This window comes from Erpetoichthys calabaricus, chromosome 2, assembly GCF_900747795.2.
Source record: "Erpetoichthys calabaricus chromosome 2, fErpCal1.3, whole genome shotgun sequence".
Classification (NCBI taxonomy): domain Eukaryota; kingdom Metazoa; phylum Chordata; class Cladistia; order Polypteriformes; family Polypteridae; genus Erpetoichthys; species Erpetoichthys calabaricus.
This window is the reverse complement of record NC_041395.2, coordinates 170556564-170580738: the sequence shown is the minus strand read 5'-3', so window position 1 is coordinate 170580738 and position 24175 is coordinate 170556564. Positions and strand designations below refer to the sequence as shown.

General features: G+C 36.1%; 1 protein-coding gene across 1 annotated transcript in view; it reads right to left on the bottom strand.

The window, feature by feature from the left end:
* ryk (receptor like tyrosine kinase) overlaps positions 1-24175 on the bottom strand; it is a 206557-nt gene that overhangs the window by 25347 nt on the left and 157035 nt on the right. The window contains exons 8-10 of the mRNA XM_028794770.2: positions 18434-18517; positions 12162-12287; positions 8865-8951 (exon numbers count right to left, since the gene is read on the bottom strand). Of these exons, the coding sequence (XP_028650603.1) occupies positions 8865-8951; positions 12162-12287; positions 18434-18517 (297 nt within the window). The remainder of the gene's footprint in view (positions 1-8864; positions 8952-12161; positions 12288-18433; positions 18518-24175) is intronic.

The following is a 24175-nucleotide window of genomic DNA, read 5'->3' as shown; positions in this document are numbered from 1 at the left end:
AGACTACAGCTAGCTGCAAATGTACAGCAGAAAAAGCACATTGATAAAATTGATTGTAGGCACGGTTTAATACTTATTTCACTGAGAATTAGAACAAATTTGAATAAAAAACTTACGCTGAATATTACTTAAAATCAAGCTAGAGAATACATGAGGATAAACAAAGAGCAGAATAATTCAAAAGTTCAAAGACACTTTTACATAACAATTCCAGCTGGATTTTCCTCAGATAAATAAGATGGAATGTAGGAAAGGAAATGAACTTGGTAAAAGGAGATTTTCTAACAGTTCATAACTGTGACATTGTGTGACAATAAATTGAAAATTTTAAAATCAGGACAAATTTCTAAAAGTGCTGCCTGGGTGAGGTTCATTGTCTGATGGCTGCTGCTCAACACACACAATCTACACCATCCTATGAGGCCAACCATTGGATTGGTCATATATACAAGCCACCTGAAGACATTTCTCGGGCCAGCTAACTGTGTAAACAAGTGAAGAGCCCTTCTTTTCCAATGTTCACTAAAGTGAACACAGTACACTTGTTCTGACCTTGTGCTGTGGACTCTACACTATTAATGACCAGACAGTGTTAATTTTTCTGAGGTCTTCACAAGTGAGAAAGTGGAAAAGCTCCCAGCAGTAAATGGGACTACTAAGGAGGTTCCGAGTGATTTACAAATTGTACAGGGAGCAGTGCTGCTCAGATTAAAGGCTGAAATCAAACAAATCACCAGGATCAAATAATATTTACTCTCGAGTTCTTAAGGAGGCGAGTACATATATGAACCCATGTGACACATATTTTTAGGAAGTCGCTGTGCTCTGGGGAGATTCTGAAAAACTGGAAAATGGCAAATATTATCCTGTTATATAAAAAGGATGACTAGGCAGATCCAAGCAACCAGGTAAGTAAGCTTAACATGCATCAGAGGAAAATTAACAGAAGGAATTATTAATGATAAAATTGACCAGCACATGGCAAGTACAAGAGTTTTTCTGAACAGTCAGCATACTTTACGAAGAGGGAGGTCATTTTTTACTAACATGCTAGAATTCTATGAGGATGCAACAAAAGGACATGATCAAAGTGCAGCATAAGATATTATTTATGTTGACTTTCAGAAAGCATTTGATAGGGTCGGAGTTCAGGGTGATATTTGTAGGTGGGTGCAGAATTGGCTCAGACACAGGAAGCAGAAGGTTATGGTGCAAGGAACCTTATCAGAATTGGCTAATGTTAAAAGTGGTGTTCTTCCACAGGTATCAATGTTAGGGCCTCTGCTATTCTTTAATATACAGTATATACATGATTTGGATAGGAAAATAAGTAACAAGCTGGTTAATTTTGCAGATGATACCAAGATAAGTAGATTGTCAGATAATCTGGAATCCATTAAATCGTTACAGAAGAACTTGAACAGCATACAAGCTTGGGCAGATTTGTGCCAGATGAAATTTATTGTAAGTAAATGTAAGGTATCTATATATATAAAATCCCTATGTGCGTCCAGGTGTCCGTGTGTGGGTGTCTTCTGGTGAAGTGTGCATGCGCGGGGCACGGTGCTATGCGCGATATTACTGTCAGAGAAAGTTACAGGCGTTTTACGGAAATACAAACCAGTATTACTGCGAGAGGAAATTAAAGGTACACAATACAGTGACACATATTACAGCCACATACAAGCCAGTATTACTGTCAGAGGAGATTAAAGGCATATTACCGACGCGCACGCCTGTAGTACTGCCAGAGAAAATTAAAGGTATATTACGGACGTACGGACGTATATTACAGACGTACAAGCCAGCGGACGTACAAGACGGTATCCTTCAATAAGGGTGCGCACAGGCTTCCTTCAATAAGGGCGCGCACAAAAAGGCGAGCCTCAAAAGGACGACCTCAAATGGGCACAGCGAATAAAGGCGCGCGTAAATAAAGATCTGCACCTGTAGCTCTTCACATATTCCAGAGCCATTTGAACTAAATTATCTATGCGCCCTTATTGAATAGAGCCGTACAAGACAGTATTACTGTCACAGAAAATTAAAGACACACAATACACGGCGGCAGCCCACGAAGAACGGTCAGCTCAGCAAGTAAACATCAACAAAAGAAAGGCTGAAAGAAAGAAAAATACGACCAACAAAAAGAATGAGGTCAAAGTCCCTTGCCATTTAATATAGACTGTTCCTACTAATGTTTATGCACTACTGTTCTAGCGCCCGTTATTGTAACGGGCTAAATGACTAGTTACACATAGAACGTAAAAATGTTAAGTTTGAATACACAATTGGAGGTCTGGAAATCAAGAAAGATTTAGGAGTTGTAGTGGACTCCATGTTACCAATTTCCAGACAGTGTTCAGAAGCCATTAAGAAGGCAAACAGAATGTAAGGTTATATAGCACGATGTGCGGAGGACAAGTCCAAGGAGCTTTTGCTCAAGCTTTATAATCCACTGGTAAAGCCTCATATGGAGTACTGTGTGTAGTTTTGATCTCCAGGCTACAAAAAGCACTTTACAGCACTAGAAAATGTCCAGAAAACAGCGACTAGGCTGATTCCAGGGCTATAGAGGATGAATTATGAAGAAAGATTAAAAGAGCTGAGCCTTTTCAGTTTAAGCAAAAGAAGATTAAGAGGTGATATGATTTAAGTGTTTAAAATTATGAAGGGAATTAGTACAGTGGATGAAGACTATTATTTTAAAATGAGTTCATCAAGAACATGGGGACAAAGTTGGAAACATGTTATGGGTAAATTTCACACAAACAAGTTTTTCTTTACACAGAGAACAATAGACATTTGGAATAAGCTACCAAGTATCGTGGTAGACAGTAAGACTTTAGGGACTTCCAAAAGTAGACTTTTTTTTTTTTTAGAAGAATTAAGTTGATTGGACTGGTGAGCTTTGTTAGGCTGAAGGACTTGTTCTCATCTAGATTGTTCTAATGTTCTAAAAAGACCAGATAACTCGAAGTCAAGAAGTGCTTGTGTCACATTTTGCACCAAACAGTAGTTTGTTTCAGAAATGATTATACACATGAAGAAGTCACAGAATTTCAGTCTTGAATGCACTATCCTTTTTTTTCCCCATTAGGGTGAGTTCCACTGCATCCATGAAGCCTTCATTGTGTCTCAGCCTGTATACTTTCTCTGCGGGAAGTAAAAACGTATACCTGTTTCCAAATTATAGAAAGGTTTTATGTTTAGGCCTCCATACCCTTCTTTAAAGTTTATTTCTTCACATAACACCTTATGCCAGGTCTATTCAAATAGCGGCCCACAAGCAACCTCTAAGTGGCCCAGACCATGGTCCCATCAACAGAAGAGTATTCAGAGGAAGACGTTGGCGAAGAAGATGTGGGATAATCAGAGAGATAAAGAAAGTAAACAGGAATACAAGGAGATAAGGCATAAGGTGAAGACAGAGGAGGCAAAGGCTAAACATAAGGCGTATGATGAATTGTATGAGAGGCTGGACACCAAGGAGGAAAAAAGGACCTGTACCAAATGGCTAGTCAGAGGGACGGGGCCTGGAAGGACGAGCTGCACGTTAGGGTGATAAAGGATAAAGATGGAAACATACTAATAAGTGAGGAGGATGTGTTGAGCAGATGGAAAGAGTACTTTGAGAGGCTGATGAATGATGAGAATGAGAGAGAGGGAGAAGGTTGGATGATGGGGAGATAGTGAATCAGGAAGTGCAACAGATTAGAAAGGATGAAGTGAGGACAGCTGAGAAGTGGATGAAGAATGGAAAGGCTATTAGTCCAGCTGACATACCTGTGGAAGCATGAAGATGTTTAGGAGAGAATGCAGTGGAGTTTTTAACCAGATTGTTTAATGCAATCTTGGAAAGTGAGAGGACGCCTGAGTAGAAGAGAAGTGTACTGGTACCGATTTTTAAGAATAAGGGGGATGGGCAGAACTGTAGAAACTACAGAGAGATAAAATTGATGAACCACAGCATGAAGTTATGAGTAAGAGTAGTGGAAGCTAGATTAAGAAGGGAGGTGATGATTAGTGAGCAGCAGTATGGTTTCATGCCAGGAAAGAGGGCTACAGATGTGAAGTATACAGAAGGCCAAAAGGAGTTGCATTGTGTCTTTGTGGACTTTAGAGAAAGAATATGACAGGGTGTCTAGAGAGGAGATATGGTACTTTATGAGGAAGTCAGGAATGGCACAGGAGTATGTAAGAGTGATACAGGATATGTATGAGGGAAATGTGACAGTGGTGAGGTCTGCAGTAGGAGTGACGAATGCATTCAAAGTAGAGGTAAGATTACATCAGGGATCACCTCTGAGCCCTTTCTTATTTGCAATGGAGATGAACAGATTGCTAGGCAAGATTAGGCAGGAGTTCCCATGGACTGTGATGTTTGCGGATGACATTCTGAAGTGAGAGTAGGGAGCAGACTGAGGAGACCATGGAGAGGTGGAGATAAGCTCTAGAGAGGAATGAAGGTCATTAGGGACAAGATACAACACATCTGTGTGAATGAGAGGAAAGTCAAAGGAATGGTGAGGATGAAAGTAGAGTTGGCGAAAGTGGGTAAGTTTAAATACTTGGGATAAACAGTACAGAGTAATGGGGAGTGTGGAAGAGAGGCAAAGAAGAGAGTGCAGGCAGTGTGGAAGAGAGTGTCAGGAGTGATTTGTGACAGACTAGTACCTGCAAGACTGAAAGGGAAGGTCTACAAGACGGTAGTGAATCCAGCTATGTTATATGGGTTGGAGAAGGTAGCACTAACGAAAAGAAAGGAGTCAGAGCTGAAGGTGGCAGAGTTAATGATGTTAAGATTGCATTAGGTGTGAGGTGGAAATTGGACAGGATTAGACATGGGTACATTAGTGGGTCCCCTCAGGTTGGACTGTTTGGTGACAAAACCAGAGAGGCGAGATTGCGTTGGTCTGGACATATGCAAAGGAGAGATGCCGAGATACTGGTAGAAGGATGCTAAGGATAGAACTGCCAGGCAAAAGGAAAAGAGAAAGGGCTAAGAGGAGGTTTATGGATGTGGTGAGAGAGGAAATGCAGGTGGTGGGTGTGACATAGCAAGATGCAGAGGACAGGAAAATATGGAAACACATGATTTGCTGTAGCAACCCCTAATGGGAGAATCTGAAAGACGAAGAAGAACATTGACAAATTTTGCATCTGATGTCACTGGGCATGTTATGTGCTTGTGTTCCTTCATGCATGTTCACACCAGCCTATAAATGCCTGTATTTATTAAAAGTGGGTTTTGTCATTTTCAGATTACTAATGTACACTATATAAAAAGTTTGAAGGCATCAATACTCAAAACTAACACACTTGGTCCTTATTGTTTTAAATGCCATTTTTATATTCTTTGAAAAAGTCATTATGCATTGTGTGAAATGTACAATATAATAATAGACAGTTTAATTTTTGATTACAGGTGAAACAAGAAACTAAAAAATATTAGACGGATTACAAAGCAAGTGCATTACTGATACAACCATGACACCTGTGACAATATATAAGTGCATGTTGACAGGCTAGTAGCTCACACATATGAAGTATTACAATGAATTCACACATTAAATAAAACAGGATTGTCAGTAATGCTTGTACTTTGTGCTTAGCTACATTAGCTCAGCATTTACAAGACCTGCACTAGTCATCATAAAATACTTTTCTACTTAAGACTGAAGAGACAAGAGTTCTACTTGCAAGGCCATACTAGAAAATGTCCTTTGACTTCTAGGATGTGCTTCCTTCATTCTTGTTTACAGTGTCTGTACTTTTTGATTCATAAGAAGTGCACACAACACTCCAAATCACAGGCGTTGCAATCAGATACTAGAAGGCTACAAATTTTCCTTCCAGCCACTTTCTTTATTAGTAATCAATAACTACGGCTAACAGAAAATACTTCTTTTGTATTGATGTTGATTACTTGATTATTAATATTCAAAAAACTTTCCAGCAGTAACACAAGAGTGAGATACAAAGCAAATCAACACTGACTAACTTCATCTCATTTGTGTCTGTGCCTCTATCATACAATATCCATTTCAATAAAATATTGGAAAACAAAATGGTGAATGTCCAAGAAATACCAGTCTGTTCTGGGTCACATAAGATGATGGTGCTCTCAAAAAAAAAGTCAGTTTTTAGAAAAGTCGGTGTGGCAGACTAAGTGAACTAACAAGCCACAGAGTTTTACTACATGTTTTAATAACAGCACCTTTCAAATATATGACATATGTACCTTCATTACATTTTAGAGGTTATATTAATGAACATTTGTTTGGCTTTAAAAAACCAAACAAAGGACACAAATTTAACATTTGCAAATTCATATTTAACAATGAAGATTTTTCCCATCCAGCTAACTAACATAATTGTAGTACTTTGTGCTTGGAAGACTGAATAAATTTTATTTTGGCAATAACAAATGGAGCAGCTCATCTTTACCGACACTGCAGACAAGTTAAATAGTCACTTGTTTGAATCTTACCTCAATTTTTATTTGTGACAACTGTTGTGAGCAATGCCAGTGTACAGAGACCAAATGCTTAATAGTGGATTTATGTAAAGTTTCCACCTCAACCATGAACTTTATAAACCAATTAGAAACAGCTTCAATGCGTTACCAGGTGCTAGAAGTGGCTCGATCATGAGGCATCCCTGCCAGGATTAATTGAATGAATGAATGCTTAAACGGACATTTGTGGACAAGCTTAATGTAATCAGAAAATAAATGTGAAGCCTCTGTTTCTTTTAAGGGACTGTGTAGGACACAGTATTAAAAAGCGATTAATCTACCAACTAGCTTGATCTTACACTTTATAATAGAGGGGAAAGGTACAGGAGACCCGTGACACAGAAAAGCTTAAAGAAAAACATCCACACATAACTTTGACTTATAAAAATACCAAATGTATCCTTTAAACAATTACAACTCAGACCTAATTATTCACATCATTGCAAATATTAATCTATTTCTGAACTAACTTCATAATGGAGAAAAACCTAAAATAATTAAACGCCTCTGTGTGCATTTGTTTTGGCTTTTGTTCATTTTTCTTTTTTTCCTTTTTTAAATAATAAATCAACATAATTCCCACAATCGAATGCTGAAATTCTCCTGTCTCAAACACAAAGCATTTCCAGATATAATCTCTGTTGTTTTTATTTTCACCATGTGTTGATGTGGTACTGTATCAATACTGTGAACCATTTTTAGATGCAGTTTTTATTCATATTTTCCTTATTTTCCTGACATTATTGAACCTTCCGGAGTAGTTTATCTAGCTGCAGTTACGCATATGCGCAGTACCAACTTACACTGAATACTACCAACATCGTAAATGATTGTACTAATTGAATGCAGGGGTATGGTCATTACATTTGATTAAAATACCCTTATATATACAAATCAGTAAGTGATAATATACAAATACACTTTTAACAGGCTTAATTCTTACCTTGCATGTGCAGGTAAACAAGATGAGTATTTCAATGGAAGCTCTAAAACCTAGAGAAATATTCTAGGAGGCCCATGTTTGATTTAAAAACCACCAATTGCAAAAATTTAATTAGATTTTGTACCCCAAAGGAAACGTAAAATTTCACAGGTGTATTCCCTTGTGATTATTGGCTACATTAAACATATTTCACCTGAATTCCAAATAGTTTTGAGGACACTGCATAGAAGAATAACCCATTCTGATACAGCTACTGATAACTTACTGTACATTAAATAGCTACTGTACATCAAAATCTACCTGATAAAGTCTTGTAGCAGTGCTACTATTAGTTGAAACTGCATCTCCCAGCAGTCCCTGCAGGGGCTGTTGGGGTCAAAGGTGGTCAGAGGGGTTTAAAAGGAGGGCAGGTGTCCAAGGGGGAAAAAGGTGGGTTTTTTTTTTTTTTTTTTTTTGTTGCTGTATTTTGTGTTCCATTTACCTGTCGGACTGCCTCCTGTTGATTAAGTCGTATTTAGTCTTTGTGTCCTGGATTGTGTCGTTGTTGGGGTCTGGATCGTCTTCTGTCTACCTGTGTGTTGAGGACTGATTGTGGATTCATTGGCTTCCCCGCAAGAAAAGGAGTGCTCCTGAACCATCCATCCGCCTTCACCCTTACAGTGTCTACTGGTAGGACTGTTTTTTCATTCCCTTTCAGCGTGCAGATCTCTGGAATCACTATCGTCATCTTTCATTGCATCTGGTGTTGTTTCCATGGACTTTGCTGTGTGGAGTTGTTTGTGTTTATATGTTTAATGTAATATTGCCATAGGGGTACAGGGGTGGTATTATTGTTTTCATTTATATTATTTAATTTCATTATATTCTTAATTGTTGTTAGTTCCAAGTGTGCTTTATTTTGTCTCTGTTTTTGAGTGTGTGCGGGTTGGGCCAAGGCTGGGGGCATCCCTGGGATCTCCTCTACAAAAATAAATAAATCACCGTCATATTGACGGTGTGAATCTTAGCGGCACTGGACCGCTACAGTCTGGTATTTATTTGAAAGAAAAAAAAAGAAAACACATACAGATTTAAAGTAACATACAAGCATTAAGGAAACTGTATCAACTGCCAAAAAGAAAAGGCATTAAAATGTAATGTTATTCAGACTTTAATTTTGCATCTGGCTGTTTTTCACTTTAGTTTTAAAGTTCATTGCTGTCTTTTATAGACCAGCCTTTGATATATTCAGTAAATACCACACAAAACATTCCTACAGATATGAGTAAGGAAAAAAATACAATAAAGAATGTGCTTCTTTTAATTACACCACTAGTAAATAACTCCCTCTTGAACTGTTATGTGTTATGAACAGATAGTGTTTAGATTTCTGGAAGCTTCAATTTAAAATAAAACAAATACCTTTAACTGTCTTTACAAAAAATTGTTTTTCTTTAGTGGGGTCCTTCTCATCAATCAGAACTCCATGAAAAATGCGACCAAATGTACCTGATAGGAAAAAGTAAAAACTTGATTTTGACAGCTGATTAAAAATTTGCAAGAAATACCTTATTACTTTATTTAGCAACTTTCAGAATACTATTAAACCCAAGTTATTTACATAGACAGTGCAATAATTTTAGATATGCATATTCAGATAATTGGAATACTGATTAACAGTGAATACGGAGGAGTTTGTATTAAAATATAAACTGTTTAAAACACAGGAGGTAGCCCAGTAAAAGAATCTGATATTCTAGAAAAAAAATAAAAACAACAAAAGTACTACTTGGACAGATCTTTTATGGTAACGGTTTAGATAAACATACTGTGTACATGTTTGTTTTCTTGTCTAAATGAGGATATTTTACCAAGCCCATATTGGTGATTTTTACCTAGTATAAACCTCTTAGATGCATCATCTTTTATAAGCCCTTCTTGCTTTCCCAGGACCGATTTTGTAATTACTGGAAAATAATTACTCAACTTTGTGAAAGTTTGTCCTTAACCCTAATATTTAGATACTGTTGATTCAAGATTAAATTATAGTACATGGTATATCCTCTGGCTACTATTGCCTTTATTTTATAAAACACATTACGTTTTTATGTACTAATCGTACACTGTATTAACCTTTACAGTTAATTAACTGCAAAAACATTCAATTCATTTTTTCATAATTAACTGATGCCTGGTAATTTGCAGGCTTTTGCCTAAAAAGCACCATATTCTTGTAACAATTGTCAGGGCTGGTCACAGCACAAGGCATAATATAAATTAAAACATTCATTGACTTAACTCCATAGGGCAAGAAACTCAATGACTGCACATTCATTGCTCAATACATTTGAGAATTGCAAGCAAGTTAGCAGGAAAGTGGCAGAAAAAGTATCATATAAGCTTAATCACTTCAAGTAATTGTTCAGTGAATACATAAGTGAAAATGTAACAGAGAAAACTATCCATGCTGACAAACCTTGCAGCAACCTGCTTGAAAATTAAAAATAATGACTACAAGCAACAGAAGAGAAACCACATACATATTGTGAATGTAGTCCACTATTAATTTACTGTGTGATACAACAGCCTGTACTAAAACTCATCCAGCTAAAAATGTCAAAGGAATACTTGACAAATGCCAGAAACTGAGTTGGGGAAAAAAGCAAGGAGAAAGCAGTATCATTACAGTTTGGTTAAACAAAAAAGTAAAAGCATTATTTATGTACATTAATTCTAATGCAATTAAAAATTTGATAGTTGAGAGCAAATTGTCTTACTTTGAAATGCAAAATAAAATAGCACAAAAAAAAAAAACTACAATCAAGCAAGTGCCCTGTACAAATGAAGAATTTGAAGCATCTGAGCCTAAGGTAACAAAACCATGCCAAACAGCATTCTATTATTATTTGGCAGGCAATCAAGACATCATGTAACACTAAAGGGCTAATGTAATTTAAAATAAAAAGTAAAGGCTTTTAATGTAGTTGATTTGAGTAAAACACCGCAAAGATTAAGACATTGACTGCTCTTCATCTATAGTGTTCTTCACAATTCTAAAGCCATTATAGCTTTTCAAATCACTGACTTATACTTGCAACCTAGGGCAGAAAAATATTGATGTCTCAACTTTCCATATTACGAAGAGAACATTGAAATTCATAGATTTATAGAATTATTATTTTATGAACTACTAATGAACAAATTAAATCAGTATTACCAAACCTGTGCACTAATCAGTACACTCTTCAAAATGTGGTGTTGAAATTGAAGCACTCATTAATTGGTTTCCTTTTGTTTTTTTTTTCATATTCCAACTTAAATTTGAATAACTTTGAAAAGAATCAGTTTTTTTTATTAGAAAAAAATAAAACCAAATATTCAAATATAATCTTACTTAATTAATAACACTTAAAATATTTTAAAACCGGTAACGGCAGTCCAAAGTAATTACAACTTGTGTACATCTTTCACATCATCTTTTTTCTCTTTGTTTTTTCTTTCTTTTAAAAATAATAACCTTACTTTATTTTACACAGGTTCACTCAATGTAGCTCACATAGCTCTGTCGCCTGCTGACAGTTTATTTATGAAAATAATGTTTCAGTGGATAAAGTGATAGAATTGGATTCTTCATATTTAAATCCACTGAGCAAACACCTCAGCACATACTTCCCTGATGTTAATACTGATGCCTGGAACTGGGTACACAATCCATTTACAACAACCACAACAGCTAAAAGTGGCCTTACTGGTAAGGAAGGAGAGCAACTACTGGAACTTTCCTGTGACAGGACATTAAAGGTCAGGTTCCAACAGTTGTCTCATGATGACTTTTGGCCTACCCTCTAACAAGAGAATCCTGAACTCACTGTAAAAGCAATCCAAATGTTGATTGCTATCAAGACAAAGTAAAGTGCACATTTATGTGTGGAGGATAATCTTAAAGTCAACCTATTATGCATCACTCACAGGATTAAGAAACTGTGCAGCCAGAGACAACAAACTCATCTAATTAATTTACCAAATACATTATCATTGAAAATATAGGTAAAAATGAGGTGTTGTGCAGTTCAAATTCTAAACAATCTAAAGAGGTGTTTCTCTTTCATGTGATTTGATGCATTTTGTGACAATAAATAATTTGCTTGATGTTTCCATCTTGAGGTGGTCCATAATTGTTTTTCTCCCTTATACCAGGTACCAGGCATGAAAAAGTTTGGGATCCCCTTGTCTAAATAATTTCAATGTGAAATTTCCATCCCATAAAAAACTCCAGTCTTACACAAACTATCAATCTACTGTCTCTCATACCCTAATTTATGTCCCAAAAAACACTTCCACAAATATAATGAGATAAAGGATCTAATAATTAACTAGTAATTGAAAAACCCACAACAAATAGTTTAAACAGTATGTCAATTATGCTATATACTTGTCAAAAACAGTATGAGCTTCACTATAATTCAGTACTACATAACTACTCCAATGTCTTACACCAAAATCTGTAGAAACCAAAAGTTTCTGTACACTCTTACTATAACAAGAAGCATTTGTGAAATTTAAACAGGAATCTTTATTTATTTTAAACCTTTTCCTCACCATATGAATGCCCATTAATAATCAAAATTTTACTGTCTTATACAGCTTGGGATGGATTTAATTGCCTATTTATATCTAACATTTGTATAAAATCTGTTTGTGTAACTGTATTATACTTACCCTCATGCAGTACATCTCGTAGTGTGACTCGCTCTCGGGAGATAGCAATGTCCTTGACTTTGGCTTTGGCCTCCTGCAATGTTACACTTCGGAGATCATTCTTCTCTATGCGAAGTGAAGGAAAACCTGTACAGCCAAGTAAGCAAAGCAAAGCACATAAGCACAAGTTGATTCTTATTTTTATTTTGTAAAAAGATGCAAAGTATTGTGGAATATCAGTCAAAAAACCTTATGATCATGGCACTCAGGAAAACTTAGAGTAGCAAGAAAAAAGCATGACAACTGTCATCTGCATCAAGGGGAATTAGCTGTTTATTCAATTTTGTTTCACATTAAAACAAAACTGCAAACAGCATACTGTTTAAAAGTAATCACAGTTGTTTATGTCAATAGCTGTTATTCCCTTTTGTATTCTGTTTTACTGAAAATCTTTTTAAAGAATTTGACTCAGGGAACTGTATGCATTGTGAAAATGTAAAAACACAAAAAGTACAAATATATATATTCATTGGAACATGAGTAATTCCTAAAAGCATATACTCACAAGTGCCCTGGAGGCAAGGCAAATTCTTATGCATCTTCTGTCACTTTTAAATTATGAAAACTATATTTTATTAACCAACAAATAATGAGACTTTAATACTGGTGCATATTATTTTCAGCTAAAGTAATGAAATATTTGTTCAATGTTTCGCAGTTGCAGAATAATGTCAGACATCAATCACTGAATTAACCTCAAACATTAGTTCCATAATGTGCATCAAGGCTTTAAATAATATCTTTATGACTTCACTTTTTACAGTTTGTTAGGAAAGGTTAAAAAAGACTATTTCCTTATACTGGAAGAAAACAAATGTCTGTAAAAAGGTAGAAATTAAAATTCTCTCTAGCATACAGTACTAATGTTTGTCCACACAGGCAACAGGACAGGAGACAAAAAAGTCCATCAAAGGTTGGAAGGGCACATCCATATATAACAGGAGTATTTAGAGCAGAGAGTTTGTTTTTCCACCCATCTTTGAACTGGAAGAGAATCAGGGTTTCCACAAGTAACCTCAGGTGTAATACCACTGAAGAATTGTCAACACCTTACAGCAAGCACCTCAAAAAGCAACTATTCAGGCATTTTCATTCTTTCCAAATTGCTAACTTTAGTATATTCAAAAAGGGAATGATATCTTTAGCTCATAAACCTGTCAGGTGAACAAAGAGAAAAATAAGAGTAAATTACTATAGGCTGCATTTTATTAGTAAATGTGGGTAAGAATAAACAGAAAAGTGTGTAATACCAGATGTATGAATTCACCCAATATATTAATCACTTTCATTTCTTTCAAATATGCTTAAAAATAAGACTAATTTCTCAGACTTAATCACAACATACATTGCAACTTGGGCAGTGTACTATACAGTAGCTTTTGGAATACCACTGACATTACAACACTGAAATCTTTGTTATATTTTCTTAAATATGCACATGAAAAAAATTAGTTTTGAATATGCAACAGAGATAACATTCATATAATAAATTGGTTACTGTTATTAAAACTATACCTTCAAGCAGCTGAAGTTTTAGCAATTATTTATTTTCCTTTATATTACGAGTATCAAACAATAGTTTGGAAGACTGTACAATTAATGAGCCTGTAGTGACATCTAATGGTTATATTACATATAAAACAAGAATACTGGCAGCGTATTAACATCTTCTCAATATATGTGTGTATAAAACAGCTTTCCAGATTTAAGCACAACTTAACTTCTGTGCAGTGTCCATATTTCCAATTATTTATTTGTTCTATGCTTTCATTTCAGAGTAGAGAGACTCTGAGGCTCAGGCAAGCTTTGTTCTTATTTTGCAATTTTAGCAATGGCTTTCTTACTGTCACTCAAACTTTCAACCCTGAAGTTTGAAGTCTTCTTCTCACAGTTTAAAGTGACACTTGCTTCCTTTAGCCACTAGCCTGTGAAACCACTATTATGCAAGCTGTTGACTCTGAGAAACTTTTCTTGTGATTATGTTGTGGCTTTGGGTCTCCCAGCTGTGCCTGTCAGAATTTCCTTCAGTTTTCCAGCTCTTTATGAAGGTGTAAGAACCCGTATTCACGGACACCTTTGGCTTTCTATGTGATTTCTCTTTAAATGAAAGGCATACACTTTTAAGGGTTGTAATGATCTGTCTTCCTTTTTTAATTGCCTTTTACTCAGTCGGATAACAATACACAGTGGAATATTGTTCAAAATAATGCTTCAGAGCATGCTGCAACACTGTTTGTCCAAACTCTGTTTTTATACAGACAGACGATTTGTAAATAATCAGCAAAAATTGAAATACCTGTAAGAATTGTTAGCATCAACTTTCAAAGCTTAATTAACTTCCATTGCTGCAGAGAAATCGAACTATTAACCCATTACTTGTTTCCTGAAAAAGGAATTTTTGCATAACTTTGAAAATTATTTTCAGTTTTTGCCAACCTGAACTTTTTTAAATCTCTGGCAGTTTACCACTTATTCACTGGACTTGAACTGCTTAAATTTTAATAAAAACTGTAAAGATGGTGGTGTTCGAAAATCTTTCTTTACCCATAGTGAATTTATGCGTGTATACTTTAAATTATTATACTGTACTGTATATATGTACTTTACTGTACATACATTTGGCTGAGGCAGCAGTCAAAGATATTGTTCCTCATCTACTGGTTGGTCACCTCGTCAATTTAAATAAAAATTGACAATTGACACCAAATACTTGCAGAAATGTTCTCAAATTGCCTAACTGCAGCCATCATTTTTTAAAATCTTGCATGCCACACAAGAAAGCTGGCAAGCAGTCAAATTTACAGCAGGTGGCATGTGAGATTCCTGTGCTATGCTAGTTTATATTTGCACATCGTGACCCGTTCTGAATGGAGGGAGGAGAAGAGGAGCTAAAGATTAATATTGTGACATAAGATTGGCCTAATTAGCCCTTACATAGATGCCTGCATTGAGAAGTTAATGTGAATGGCTGGCACACGGCACAGCTCGGAAAAAACACCTATGTTCAAACTGCCTTTTCTCTTTCTTGATGAGCCATTATATTTTGATTCTGAGTACAGTATTTAACAGGGCTCAGACAACTAGTTACTTGTCCTTTGGCTGAACAGCATGCTTCATTTTAAGAAAGACAATGTAATTTGGGGAAATAAACTAACTATTAACATTTTAAACATCAGCAATCAGCATAAAATACAAAAAAAAATTAAAATGTTGACTTTCCAAGTTTTAACTAAAGGTTCTTTGCCAGAAAGACTACCATATTTATTTTCTCTGGTTTCAGATTATTCTGTAAAGATGTCAGCATATTTGCTGCTGTGCTGAATACATGTTCAGATGGCATCCTTGTTGCATAAATGCATAGGTATTTGTGAACTGTATACAGTAAAGAGGGAAGAGACTCATTTATTTGCCAGCATTTCAGTGAGCTATTGTCACCATAATAACAGCCTATTGCAGATAGGCTGGGATTTTTTTGACATTAGTTTTATCCTTTCCGAGGAGACGTACAAGGGATGTTTTTTGCACCTCTTTGAAGGAGATGGTGACTGTTCGACTTCCTCCTCCAGATCTTTTGTCTCAGGTATCAACCAGATGCTTTACGGTCTCTTCTGTCAAAATTCTACCATTTCACCCTCAAGTATTGCTTTTATGTGATCCAGTGCCGAGGCTTCAATGCACCACCCTCCGTAATGCGGGCCCAATAATGTTTCAGTTCACATTAAGTTTAGTGCACTATTGTCATATTTAACCTCAAGCTGCTCCAGGAAATTGTATATCATCTAAAAGTTTCATGAGTACTGCTTACAGACTGCAAGGATTACTCTTAGTTGAGCCATGTATTACTGATTGTAACAATGACATTCAGGAGTCTTTAAAAAATGGCATTCACTGTGCCAAATGAATGCCATGTGCAATGATGTAATTTACCAGTAGATTTTTTTCTTTACATTATTATAAACAAATTGAAATATATTTGCTATCTTAAATTTGGAACTGTTTTTGCTGTACTAAATAACTACAGAGTCAATGACTAAGCATAATTTTGCCCTGAAGATTTTATTACTGAAATTTAAGGTGTACTCTACTTTAGTTTACTATACTATGGCCAACTGCAGATAAGTCACTAAGTCAATGCAACCTATTTTGTGAATCTCTTTACAATAATAGTTTAACAGAGACTAGAGATTATGTTTTCTGTTTCATTTAACAACACACAGATTTTTCAAAAGTATAGCTGCTTTAACCCTTCTGTTTTTAAGGGCTTATATCAAAGCATTTATCAACACTGTAGAGGTCCGTTGCACCTCTTCAGTTCTTCCTGTGCTTTGCGAAATTCCCATTTACTTTGTCATTAGTGGGAGAACGCACAGTTTATTGAACAACAGACACCAAATGCTCTGTCTGTTGGGACTTTCTCCTTTTTGAAGATGATAGTTAATTGTTACATTTAACTTGTGGGCAAAGCAATTAAACCATGGCCAGAGGCTTCCTGATTGCTGCGATATGTTGTCTCCAATATTGGTGGTGATACATATGTATCACATTGGTCGTGATACAATTACAATCCCCACGGCTAGATAATCTGCAGTACTGCTTTCGGGGCAGGAATGTTAGTTGTAGGCACTTTGCCTTGAGCTCCAATTCTTTAGTTATATGTGTGGTAATAGACATGTGACACATCAGTGCTACTGCACCATGTGTCCATTGTCAAAGCTAGAAATTCCTGATTTTCAGCGGCATTCCTTGTGTTTTATTGAAAAGATTGGGAAGGACCGTATTAGGGAAATATTTTCAACAAGGTAACTCGTACCGTTTATCAAAGGTCAGCAGCATCTCTTTGGAAGCACTCTTCATGACAGTGTGAAAAGAGACCACATCTTTGTTTAAATAGTGTGCTACTGCAATAGTACATTGTGTCCATCACTAATACCTTCATATTTTGCTAATAGTTTCATGAACTTGTGGAGAAACAAACTGAGGACATCTGCTGGGCAAACATAGTAATAGTGAAGTAAAGGATCAGTCGTTTAAAAAAAAAATACCAATATAAAAATATTTCCTTACCTCATTAAAACAGTAATAATTGAGCTATTCAACTTTTAGATGTTTGCTTTATATACAAGATCTAATAATTGCACATACAATTTTGTAGATATACATATGGAATCAATAAAACTATATACATATGTGTATTTACACATACACACAGGACAATTACGCATAGTAATGTCATAATTTATTATACAGTATAGCATATAAAAGTTGCATTTCTAAACCAGTTATGAAAGTCTTTATACTATTGTGTATTCAACTACGTATTGAATTTCAATTATTTATTTAGAACTGAAAATAGACAATGTAACATGAAGATTGGTGAAATAAAACTGAACTCGGTTGTGTTATGTATTGTTCTTTGCCGATGAATATGCAAAGGGTCTACATTTCACAGAAGCAAGTTAGAACTTAGCTATACTATTTTTGCTTTCTTCAGGAACTACATCTGGATGAAAAGCTGAGAAGATGCAATAGAGTGAGATGTAACAGACAGACAAAATACAATCTATCATTCCAACTACTATGTGACAGAAGGAGAAAATGTGAGAGAATACACTTACACTATTCAAATAAATGGACAGAAAAATGGAAGATAGAATTTGCACTTGCTTAAGCAGTTTTTCTTTACCAGGTATCTCAGAATCTTAAAGAACCACAATATGTATGAACAGTTCACCTGTGGATTTTCAGTGCTGAATTGAGTGATAACTACTCCCATACTTTCTGTTGAGATTGTACACTGCAGCATGCTTCTCATTACAAGTAGACTAAAAGGAGAAAAATTGCTATACACTACAACATATGACCTAATATGTTCAAAACATAGTTACTGTACAGCCATTTCAACAGTTTCTTCATAAACTGCAAGCTTCTTCACATTGTCCTTGTTTTCGTTGGTTTCTCCATCCTGTTTTTACATCAGAATGTTAACTTGCTCTTTGTGACACTGTGCACTCACCCATCATAAATGTGTATAAATTAATAAGTCTTTACAAAAGTTGAGCATGTATAACATAGATATAATGTGTAGACATTAATGCACACACTCTTAAGCCCAAATACTTTACTTTTAAGGTAGCTTTTTTGTTTGCTTAAAAAATAACAACAAAACAAGAAATCAGTGTGAGAAATTAATGTAAAGATAGGTTAGTGAAGTTGATAGTTTCAGAGTGACTTACTTTTACTTTCTTGGGAGGAAATACCAGAGAGTGGTGAAGTGGTGGCAGCGAGCTGAAGGATGGGGGTGGAACCAGGCTGATGGTCTGATGGCAAAGGAGGAAAAATGAGCAACAGTGTGCTTATAACTCAAAAAGCAATGAGGCCAGCATAACAGCAGGCTTTATATGTAACTGAGAACAACTAGTTACTTTCAACTTCATTTACAAAAACATTTCATTAATAGGCAAGTCTGTCAAAATATAAAACAGACAAAAAAATCTTCATCTTGTATAAAATCTAACTGATGCTGTTTGTGAAAGGTACAGAAAACCATACCTTTGCCAAAGTCATATTTTTATATAGCCTATTGTAAACAGTTTCTTAATGGAAATCCCTTTCTGATTTTTTATTAAACTAAATTATGTACCCAGAAACAAAACCATTTTAATTAAATATAAGATTCCAAATTTTTCAAAACATGTTGCTGTCCACCCATCCTATTTCTGTTTCAACTTAAGGTATCTCAAAGTTGAGGTTAGTGCATAGACAAATAATGCAATGCCCACACAGAAAATAAGACATCTAGTTGTTTTGTTTCAGGGTAAATGGCTTATGGATAATTTATTGCCAATTATAAAATTGACAAGAAGCCATATGGTTCTTATATAAGACAATCCTAGATGTTCTATTATGAAAAACTACTGATTTACCGACACAATGCATTTGTCTTGTTTGAAATGTTCCATAATGTTTGAGTTTGTATCACAACCAAATGCAGGTATTTCTGGCTGAAACAGGTATCTTTGCAACATTCAATAATTTTAAGCAGGGTTACAGTGAAGGAGTGTAATTGCCAATCTGTTACAGATTTGGGCATGGTGATTTAGGTGGCTGAAACTCAGACAAGAAGCAATCCTGCACCCCTCTTTGAATATGACAACTGATTGTTCTACTCTACCTGTCTTTTTTCCATTCATTTCAAAAGGGTATTCTACGGATACGGACACATAGCTTTCCAGTAAAATGTTTCTAATGGCATCATCAATTTTACACGAAAGCTTAAGGAGGATTTCTCACTAAAGAAAAGATGAAAAGGACCAATGTGACATTGCACAATGAGATGAGTCGTTTCTTTGTTTCAAATAATTAAATAAATTAATTCTGCCAACATCTGAAGCTCAAATCTCACATACTGTCAGTTTCTCACAGGACCTTGATTGAACTTTTTTTTGCAGATGTAACAAATATGCATCCCTTCAACCACCATAGAAATCACCAGTAAATGCTTTGACATTTCATATTTAAGAACTTGCCATTTATAAACAAGCAAATTACTTAAGAGGAAATGGCACTTTGTTGCTTAGAAGAAGCATACAGGAAACAAGACGGAGCAAGAAAGCCACCTTGCCTCACATTAATATATAACTCTATTAAAATTTTAAAAATAACTTGCTGTTTCCATAATCTATGGTCACATAATGGTCAGCCAAATAGCAAGATAATCATCTGATTGAGCATAAAAATGAATACCAGTTTAAACTATCTGTCAAATGAGCAGTGCATTTCAGTTTTAACCTGCACTCGTCTTTGTAAACGTAGATACAATTTAATTAAGCATAAGTAAACATCCATTTATTATTTAATCATGTTCTTGTTCCCGACTTGTCCTGCCTTGGTAAGCAAATAAACAAGTTCACATTGTTACTTTGTTGCTGTTTTATAAGGCCATGTGAAATTTTGACAGCAGGGCCCAAAGAAACACTGCTTAAGGTGTGCAACTTCGCCCTATGGGTATATTATCTAATACAGTAGCTTTTAATATAACTCTGTTGACTTTAAATACCTCAAAGGCTGTATTAATGAATATGGTGCAAAATAAATGGATACTGTAAGCAGCTAGCTGGCCTCTCTACATTGCCTTTTAATATTTGTTCCAGAAACATTAGTCTGCAGTGAGTGCAGTTGCATTATACCTAATTCAGGAGCACTGTATCAGTTTCTATGGAAATAAACCAGGCAAATGACATCTAAAGTACAAAACTGTTATTCATTAGAGTTTTTCAAGTTCTGATTTTTTAAGCCAATTAGTTTACATTTCTGCTAGTGTGCATGTTGTGTGCTATTAAAGCTGTACTTAGTTACTAATTGGGTGGAAGTGCTAGTATGATGAGGCTTTTAGTTTTTCCTGTGCAGCTGCTTAAGGATCCCTTCATAACCACAGCTTGAGAAATTACTTAAGCAGACAAGTTTAATTTCAAACCGCCATGATTTTTACAAGCTCATACAAACACCTATATTTTCTTTATTGTTAGAGTAGCATTACTAGCTGGGCCAACACAGACATCAGTATATACTACTTTACTCTCACCATGAATTAAAAACATTGTGACTTAAATGTTGATGAACTTGAAATCCAGAACTAAATTAGAAAGCCTTAATAAGTGTAAAGTATATAAATGATAAGGTTGAAACATGTAAGCAAGCACCCTCTGGTTAACACTGCAATTTAGACTTTATTCTTCTTTTCTTTCAGCTTGTACATGTTCTATTGTGAAGAACCTATATTATCACAAATAATTATAATCTGCAGAGATAAGAATTCTGGAAAGTACACATTAGGAAATGCAACATATTAACTCCGTTTAAAGGGAACTGAATATGCATATCCTGCAATATTTCCAGAAATCAGATTGAAATTTGATATACTGAAAGAACACTCAACACTTCTAACTACCTTGTAAACTATGCTGCAAAAAGTGCTACAAATTTAAGACAATTTAAGGAAAACCAACTTTAATTGCCCTAAAAAACAAAATACATTTCATGTCCTGTTGGTTTCCAAAAAATGATGTAGACTTGCAGAACACTGTGCTAAAAAAATCAAATCTAATGTATTTAAATCCAATTTAAAACTAAATTATTACAAAGATGAGGAGTTGCACTTTTTCAGGATGTATTATAAAAACTGACCAATAGAGGGCAGCAAACCACACATGGGTTCATCAAAGTGTCGGCTGTGTTGGTTGATAGAGGCACCCAGTAAAGATGGCACTTGGGATATAAACAAGATTAATTCCTGCCAAAGTCTGCAACCTGACTTTTTATGCAAGCCAGAATCTGCACTGAAAACATCTGTTAAGGGAAATATTAGCAAAAAGTATGATGCTTTATTATTCATTTTATGTTTCAAACGTATTGATAAAATTGCAGTAAAGCAAAATTGGGTACATTAAATTAAAAAACATATAACTAAGTTAAAATGAACCACAGGTACGTACATGCATGCTGACTTTATGCTTAACACTAGAATTACCAGAGCCTACGAAAAAACTCGTAAATCCGTCCCACCTTAAATCGCGTCTTAAATCCGTTTGCACCTCTTTGCACCAGTTGTACTCCCCTAGACAGCGAGGCTGTGAGGCATACACAAACTGGTGTCTTTTGTTCCCTCAGTTTAAGAGTCATCAAGGGCATGATTATTTTATGTTGATTTTGGGATTGCCATTTACCCAGCACACTGCAGAATGATGCTGCATGAAGGCTGAGGTCCTACCACAGTAATGACAAGAATTGTTTACATATAGACATTCAAATGAAAAAAAGGAAATAGCTTTATATTCATTATTCTCTTTTTTACTACGTCTCTAAAATTTACTATACATTCTAAAGTGTATTTTTGTTCATGTGTTCATTTTTAGTACTTTGGGAAACATAATACCTGGATGGTTTATTAACTTTGCGAATACATGTTCAATTTTAAAAGAAAATAATGCTCACAATTGTTTTGTGTGAAGTATTACTCACAGGCTGATCATATAAAATCCACAGCAAAATTTGATGCATACAAAGAACTGTATGGAAAGGATGTGCCATTACTGTACATGGGAAAGGTTAAGAAATGTAAAGTGAAGAGGCATGAGAATTCTGAACCCTGGCAGCATGAGATTGGAGACAATCTTCCAGTTGTTTACCAATATAGTTAACTTTTCCTCAACAGTTACAAAGAAGGGGAAGTTTTCACTTGAGCAATCAGAATCCTGAAGTAACCCTTTCAGAACATGAGCTTGTTCCTCAGAGATTTTACAAATATGTCTATAATGTCAAGACACACACACATATATACATATATGTGTGTGTGTGTGTCTTGATATTATATATATATATATATATATATATATATATATATATATATATATATATGATCACTCCTATCACTTTATTTTATGTGGATTTCGTTCCCCAGACACACTAACTTTTACAACGTGGGCATGGATTTTTACACGCCGAGACTCGTCTATTCAAGTACTCAACTTCGAGCGCTGAGAACAAATGCCAGTGCCGGTGTGGTTCCCTATTTACCCGACAAGGTAAGAAGGCGGTATCGTGGCAGCACAGCCGGCACTAAACTAACAATGAAGCGGCTTGAAGAGAAAGTGGCGTTTTAAGCCTTCGGTGCCTTCTGTGATTCTGGGAAATGTGAACTCAATCTCAAATAAGATCGACGAACTGGCTACGCTGGTGAAAAATGTCAGAACCTACAGAGAATGCAGTTTGTTGTGCTTTGCGAAACGTGGCTAACTACCACCATCCCAGATGCTAACGTGGAGCTACCCGGGTTTAGCACATTTAGAGCGGACAGAGATGCAAGTACTTGCAGGAAGCACAAAGGAGGAGGACTCGCTCTCTATGTTAATACACGGTGGTGTAACTCTGGACATGTTAACGTCAAAGTCTCCACTTGCTGCAGGGACATCGAACTGTTGGCCATAAGTCTGCGTCCCTATTACTTGCCCAGAGAGTTTGGACATGTAATTGTTGTTATTGTATACATCCCTCCTCGGGCGGACGTGGAGACAGCGACTGACATCATCCATTCTGCTGTTGCTAAGTTACAAACGCAGCACCCTGAGGTGCTTGTGCTATTCGCTGGAGACTTTAACCATGTGATGCTGGACAAAACATTACCTGCCTTCTCCCAGTATGTGGACTGTAACACACGGGGAAATAAGACTATTGATTTACTGTATGCAAACGTTAAAAACGCATACAGCGCCACCCCGCTGCCTGCGCTTGGGAAAGCAGATCATAACCTGGTTCTGCTTCAGCCTCACTACAAACCAAGAGTGAGGGTCCTACCTACAACCACACGCTCATTCAGGAACTGGTCCCCGGAGGCAGAGAAGGCTCTGAGAGAATGCTTTGGAACTACAGACTGGGATATCCTGCAGGGATCACATAGTGAGAACATTGAGGAGGTTGTTGACTGCACTACTGACTACATCAACTTCTGTATGGACATTGTAGTTCCAGTAAGAACTGTATGCTGCTATGCTAACAACAAGCCATGGATTACAAGTGACATCAAGGGCCTTTTGAACCAGAAGAAAAGGGCTTTTAAAGGCGGTGATCAGCATGAGCTCAAGCGCGTGCACAAGGAACTCCGAGTCCAGCTCAGGGCAGCGAAGGAGCAGTATAGAAGAAAGCTGGAGCAGAAGTTGCAGAATAACAGCATGAAGGAAGTGTGGGATGGGATGAAGATCATCACTGGCTGCAGCTCGAAGCGGGGTGCCACCATCGAGAGAGACGTGAAGACAGCAAACCAAATGAACAACTTCTTTAACAGGTTTGACCACACTAACCCACTCTCACTCTCACCTCGGAGTACTGCACCCTCCACACATCCTTCTGCTGATACCAGCAGAGGAGAGACATCCCCACCCACAATTACAACAGCGCAGAGAGCTGAGGAGACATCGTGCCAG